This window comes from Labeo rohita, chromosome 23, assembly GCF_022985175.1.
Source record: "Labeo rohita strain BAU-BD-2019 chromosome 23, IGBB_LRoh.1.0, whole genome shotgun sequence".
NCBI lineage: Eukaryota > Metazoa > Chordata > Actinopteri > Cypriniformes > Cyprinidae > Labeo > Labeo rohita.
Genome location: NC_066891.1, coordinates 10,405,363 through 10,411,874, shown reverse-complemented (window position 1 = coordinate 10,411,874; position 6,512 = coordinate 10,405,363). Strand labels below are relative to the sequence as shown.

At 40.2% G+C, this 6,512-nt stretch overlaps 1 protein-coding gene across 2 annotated transcripts; it reads right to left on the bottom strand.

Annotated features, from left to right (window-relative positions):
* Window positions 1–1,490: 1,490 nt before the first annotated feature.
* On the bottom strand, window positions 1,491–6,128 carry nr4a1 (nuclear receptor subfamily 4, group A, member 1). Of its 2 annotated transcripts, none has more exons than XM_051096650.1 (7): window positions 5,964–6,128; window positions 3,917–4,698; window positions 3,699–3,828; window positions 3,439–3,605; window positions 3,142–3,344; window positions 2,883–3,061; window positions 1,491–2,797 (listed from the first exon to the last, which is right to left on the bottom strand). In XM_051096650.1, the coding sequence occupies exons 2-7, from the start codon at window positions 4,694–4,696 to the stop codon at window positions 2,541–2,543; spliced, it is 1,716 nt and encodes a 571-aa protein (XP_050952607.1). In that variant the 5' UTR covers window positions 4,697–4,698; window positions 5,964–6,128; the 3' UTR covers window positions 1,491–2,540. The 2 variants fall into 2 exon arrangements, with proteins under 2 accessions (XP_050952607.1, XP_050952608.1); XM_051096651.1 differs by having other exon boundaries at window positions 3,917–4,607; window positions 5,964–6,108.
* Between the last annotated feature and the right edge of the window lie 384 nt (window positions 6,129–6,512).

The following is a 6,512-nucleotide window of genomic DNA, read 5'->3' as shown; positions in this document are numbered from 1 at the left end:
AAAAAGTAAGCCAGTTCTAAATATAGTTTGAGAATCACGTCAAACTGTTGTGACCTCAGTAGTACAGATCTTAATCATTCACATGACACAGATTAGCCAACTAACTGTCCATATGGAGAATGTTCAAAACCACAACTTCCTTCTAGAAGGGGAAAGCTCATCGCAATGAAGTAATCAGATGACATAATGATTACTCAGATTACAGCTGTTATGAAAGCAATGCTGAAACCCTTTATAGTTAAAGAAACAAATTTGTGTCATATATTCTAGTTTTGAGATTTGTTTTTGTTCTTTTTTTGTTGGTTGATGTTAAGAGAATCTAGATTATATTTGAGCTATATTGAAAAATAAAAATAGTTTGCTTTTCCATGTCATTCCAAACTTTTACTTTCTTCTTTCTTTTTTCAAAGGTTAATTTTTGCCCATTTTTTTCAGTGTAATGAAAGTGAATTAAGACTATAGTTATCAAGCTCCAGAATGAAAAAGAAGTACAACAAAAGCATCATAAAAGTCATCTTTATGACTGTGTTCTATTTTAGGCCTTTTTCTCTTTGGAATGTTAATTATCCAGCATATCTGATTAATAATAACTCTTTTGAATTGGATATTGTAAGTGAATCCAGTTCACAAAACAGGTCTGGATGATTTGTTGACAATTGGACTCACTGACTCAATAGTATCACAGCAGTTAACTTTTTTTTTTTTTTTTTTTGCAGAAATCGTTTATATGGCTTCAGAAGATGGCTCATTTGTGACCCTGGACCACAAAACCAGTTGTAAGTAGCACGGGTATATTTGTAGCAATAGCCAAAAATACAATGTATGGGTGAAATTTACTGATTTTTCCTTTATGCCTAAAATCAATAGGATATTAAGTAAAGAACGTGTTCCACGATTTCCTACCGTAAATATATCATAACTTAATTTTTAATTAGTAATATGCATTACTAAGAACTTCAATTAGACAAATTTAAAGGTGATTTTCTAAATATTTAGATTTTTTTTTTTTTTTTTTTGCACCCTCAGGTTCCAGATTTTTAAATAGGCCAAATATTGTCATATCCTAACAAACCATACATCAATGGAGAGCTTATTTATTTAGGTTTCAGATGATGTATAAATCTCAGTTTCAAAAAACTGACTCTTATGAATGGTTTTGTGGTCCAGGGTCACATTTATAAAACATCCATACGCACAGATGTGTACATCCAATCTTCAGATTTAGAAAACCTCGTAATAATATCGAAAGCAATTCATGCTGCTCGTCGTTCTCAAGTAAAAGTTTTGGACATTGACTAGGGCTTGTTTATCTGACGTACATGTACAGGATGTTTTTACATGTTTAACATTTTATAAATGAGGCCCACAAAATTTCAGAGTTTCAGTGAATGGCATTTTTATGTAAAAAAAGCTATGCAGATCTTACTCTGTCCCTTTTATCGATAAACTATAAACATGTGATGTAAAGAAATGTTTCAAAGCACCGAAGATGAATTCTGTTTAAAATTTATTTTGTATAGAGAGCTGCACAAAATCATGAAAGATAAGCAATACCTCTCATTTTATGTAAAAAAAAAAAAAAATCTGAATGCCCGATCTTAAATTTGTCATTATGAGAAAAGATACAGTCTGCAGAAGCTCTAGTCATACATCTTTAAAATACAACATACAAATATAATTACTCTAAGGTTTGACTGGTACACTAAACTAAGTCAGGCGTCTGTAATAATACTCCAAGTATTTGCATGTAAGAGGCTGTACGTGGTACATGTACAGTAGCTGCACTGGATCTCCAGTGACACTTCAGTCTTTCATATAAACTGACTCTTAAAATACACTTTATGCATATGCTAAAGTTTCTAGACTTTATTGTTACTGGATGTGAAACGTTAGATGAGTGTACCACCACAGTCCTCTAATGCGCTCACATCAGTCCTGTACTCAAATGTATCTCTGTTTTCAGTGTAAGCACGTTTCTGAGCATATTTAAGGGAGACGGTTCTCTGGCACTTGAGCGTATTTAAGGCTTTGTATGATAATTTAAACATCCAAGTAAATGCTGTTTGCACTCGCGGGTTTGGTCCATGGGCTTTCAAACTCGAAGTTGAAAGATGCTTTACTGGATTCTTGGATGCTGTCTGTTTGGAATATGCCTTCTGTAATACTGATGGGACTTCTTTCATCCAGAAGTCACATGTAGAGCATTTGAGCTTCCTGTTTTGCACCACTGACCTGAAATGCTACTGACATAAGCCACCATTTCAGCTAAATTATACAAAACTCCATGTCTGTTTAGAGTTACACCAACCAAAGTTCAACCAAATGAATAATTCTCGTAATGTGTCTCTTAGTGAGTTCAATGTTGAAGACTATGTGTTCTCCAAACGCAGGCGTAAGTAGAATGTAATCTCTCTCTGATTCCATTCCAAGAAAGCAGAGAACAGTAAGCAAAAGTCAAACCATCAAGAGATCCCCAAACATCTCATATCCATCTCTTTCATTAATCTGAGTCACTCCAGTTGTCCATTTTTAAAATCTCTTCAGAATGGCAACGTGTCCAAGAAGATTTTATCCACAATGGGTGGAGGTGGGACCAAGTCTTCCAGTTTAAGATAGAAGATCCGCTGCAGGCCCTGGGTACACAGTGTTCTCAGCTCTGGAAGTTTGCCCAGGAGTCGGGATAGGTAGTTGGGCCGGGTGGCTTCAGGGGTGCTTGTGGAGACATGGTCTCTGAGACACGTGATCAGGCGGTTTTGGAGGTCTTCGATTCGTTTAGGTTCTTTCAAGCCGTGTCGATCTGTTGGTCACAAGTGAGGGTTAGAGATTTGTTTCGGATGAAACATATTTCTGTAGTCTGTGTGAAACAAATGAAAGTCATTTACCTGTGATTATGACAAGCGTGGCAAGACAGGAGAAAGACGACACGTCCAAATTCAAGCGGTGTAAACTCTGAGAAAACTCCATGATGGAGTCAATCCAGTCGCCAAAGCTTCGTACGCACTGCGTCCGGTGCAAAACCACACCGTTGCAGAAAATAAGCTTGTCTGTATCAGGGTTTGACCTACATGTAAAAACATAAATAAATGCTTAGCCACCTCACAGTAGTTTTATAATAATTCAGTGTCAAAACTGGACACATACCTGTAAGCTAGCCGAAGTATGAAGAGCTCAACAAATGCTGATTCAAGCAATAGCTCTTGGTCCTCCTTGCAGAAGGCATTGAATCCTGGGATGTTTCCAGCCCACTTTCTGATCACATCCATTGACCCTGTTAGCAGGTCGTAAAACTGCTGTATGTCATTGGCGTCCTCCTTCTCAGACAATCCGGATACTGATTCCTGATACTAAACAATGAGCAAAAACACAACACATTTATTAACAATACTATTAAAACAGCACTTTGCTGTCAGACTCTTGTCAAGCATGTTTTGTCCTCACCTTTGAATAGTCTAGATTTCCACTAGCAGGGTTTGAGTCGATATGGGCAGTGACGAGAGAGGCAATGATGTTTACAGGTGAAGTAACTGACAGTCCTGAGTCCAGAACAACTTTTGGCTTAGATGGCAGACGACCTCTCCGTCCTTTCAGACTGTCTGTTCTCACAACTACACGGAGGGACAATATGTGCACTTGTTAAAATTGCTTTGAGGTTATGTGGGTATTTTGATTTAATTGATATTGTGTTGTTTAGTTCTCACCTTCTTTCACCATTCCCACAGCTAGGCACTTTTGGAAGCGGCAGAACTGGCACCTGTTTCGCCGCCTTTTGTCCACTGGACAATCTTTGTTGGCGAGGCAAACATACTTGGCGTTTTTCTGTACTGTGCGCTGCGAAATCAAAAAGGAAACCCAGTCAGTCAAATGAGCTTAATGCTAATTTATCAGCAAGGTAAGCATAGTATGCTCACACTCTCACCTTGAAAAAGCCTTTGCATCCTTCACAAGTGCGCACCCCGTAATGCTGACAGGAGGCATTGTCTCCACACACTGCACAGCGTCCTTCGTTTCCTGTGGGGCTCCTTACTTTTGGAGACAGGTGTCCGTCCATTAGTCCTGAGCCGTCCCGACTGCCCTGCTCCAGGCTGAGAGGGCTGAAGGGAAGTGGAGACCCGTGTTGCTGGGACTGAGAAAAGGGATCCTGATCTGGGATTTGTGGCTGCAGCTGTCCCAAAGGAGAAAGCTCGTCATGCCCAAATGTGAAGAAAGAGGCAGCCTGGTTCAGAGGCTTCTCTGAACCCCAGCAGCCCTCATCGGGGGAGCAGGGACCAAAGGTGCTGTCCCAGGCAGACATAGGCTGGAATCCTGGGGTTGAGGGTGACGGCGCAGATGCTGGACTTCCAAAGCAGTTTGACCCACCTGAAGAGGACAATGTCTCGTCTAGGTAACTCAAAGCGAACGTGCCTGGGTAGCAGCCGTACACCTGGAGGTCGTCCAACTTGAATGAGTCCTGCCCGGAGTGGCCGCCTGGACAGGTTGAAGCAGGGCCTGTGGCAATCTGGCACGAGTAGGTGTCAAACTCCCCAACGTAGCCTCCGACCAGAGAGGTGATGCTGGGAAGGGAGGGTGCGGAGAGCTGGTCCCGCTGGTCACTCACATCCATGGCCAACCTGGAGGTGAAGTCAGGATTCAAAAACTCTGAGCTGAAGAGGGAGCTCTCATAGGTCTGGACTCCATGTTGACTTTGAACACAGGTCATTTCTGTAGAACAGAACCACAACATCTACTTTTCAATACCCCGTAGATATTGCCGCTGAAATGCCTGAAGAGCTCAGTAGCGCATTCTAACCTGTGCCTAGACAGACTTACTCATCAGCCAAAGAGTTTGTATAGACACAGTTCTCTGAAATGCCTTGTGCGTTGTTTCTGAGAAAACTTAGAGAGCCATCCGGCTGGAAAGGGCAGCCATGCTTATTGTGTTACCACGTTAAGAACTTCAGACGAACATGACACGTGGGTTGCCTCACTGAGAGGGTGTGTATGTTTTTGAGTGTGAGTGGGCGGTGTATGTATATGGAACGTTTTTAGATAGACTAAAATTTCCCCACAATCTCAGACATAGTGTTCCATAAGGTAAGTGATAAGATAAATTAAAAAACTACAGGCAGTGAAAAAGTGCTTACTTTCAATCATACTACATTTCTAACATTGGATTGGATTCAATCATTAGATTGCCAATGGACATTTACAAAGCATGCCACTATCAACTCATTTTAAAAGAGGAATTCTGCAGAATGTACTGCAGAACAAAATTTTAAATGCAAAAAGGCAATTATGGCTCAGTGTTTGACAGACATTTATGACCTTGCTCCCAGAGCAAGGTTAGAACATGGCACCTGATGATCACTTGACCCATTTTGACATTTCATCGCCTCACTATGTTGACTAATACACTGGTCAGTGCATTAACAATAGATATGTTTTTTGAAGTCTAGCTGGTGCAACTGTCTGACAGTTGTCTTTTACCTATATGAATCGTTGAATATATTTATGTATCATACACACAGCTTAAGCACAGTGAGGTTTAAAAGGAGAGTGAATGCGGATAAGTTGAATGCGGAGCACCTGTTGCAGCGAGACCGCGCGCTTGCAGAAGCGCACCACTTACTACTGTAACACACACACCCTCTCAGTCTATTCTTTGATTTCTTACAGTTTCACATTTCTTATCTTATTACATTCAAATCTTTTTACATTTTAAATTCCCGATTCTGCGCTTTCAACTAAATCCGGACACGCGCTAACGTTAACCTATTCGTTTTTGCGCTCCATGTAGTAATGTAAAGAATACAAAATATATAAAATCAGACTGACACCACAAACGTTTCATCAGTTTATAAACACTATAAACGCTGAATTACTGCAAACTCATTTGCTCTTTGTATATGATTTAAAAGAAGCATACAAACTGAAAGAAAAAAGTATCAACTGACTTCCGAAGTTTAAAAGCAAAAAGACTTACATACCTGAAAACGTGTTGTGGTGAGGGGACTTATAAGTGTCCGTATTCCAAGTGATGGATAACCATGTATAAACGTCCCCGGCCGCGACAAGTCGGTTTTCTCAAATTTCTGTGAGCGAGCAGATATATAGCGACTACTTTATTGTGCCGTTACGTCAAAGGTGCATCCTCTCGAGGCGTTCCACTGGCAAATATGGCCATGCAGGGGCGGAGATCCTCGGCAAATCTTTCCGGCTGCCGACCAATCAGAGCGCTCGCAGTCAAAAGACATGACGCACACACGGGATTCCATTGACGCAAACAATCCGCACGTTTATTGTTCTAATTATAGCAGCGTACTGCTGTGCAACTGGCTGAATTTAGTTAAAAATAGTGAGGAGAAGACACAAATAACTAGCAGATAAGTAAAGATGAGCATCAGAAAGACTAAAAAGAAACGTTTTTTACGTTTTAAACAGGATTCATTAAAACAAATAAAATTTTTAACAACAAACATGTTAAGTAGCTTACATACGTATATATTGTTGGAATAGTGTTTTATAACAATATAAGT

Coding starts and splice junctions, on each gene's coding strand:
- nr4a1 (XM_051096650.1), bottom strand. CDS start 4,696: ATGACCTGTGTTCAAAGTCAACATGGAGTCCAGACCTATGAGAGCTCC. Junction 3,829..3,916: donor GATGCAAAGGCTTTTTCAAG/GTGAGAGTGTGA, acceptor TTGATTTCGCAG/CGCACAGTACAGAAAAACGC. Junction 3,606..3,698: donor TGTGGGAATGGTGAAAGAAG/GTGAGAACTAAA, acceptor CCCTCCGTGTAG/TTGTGAGAACAGACAGTCTG.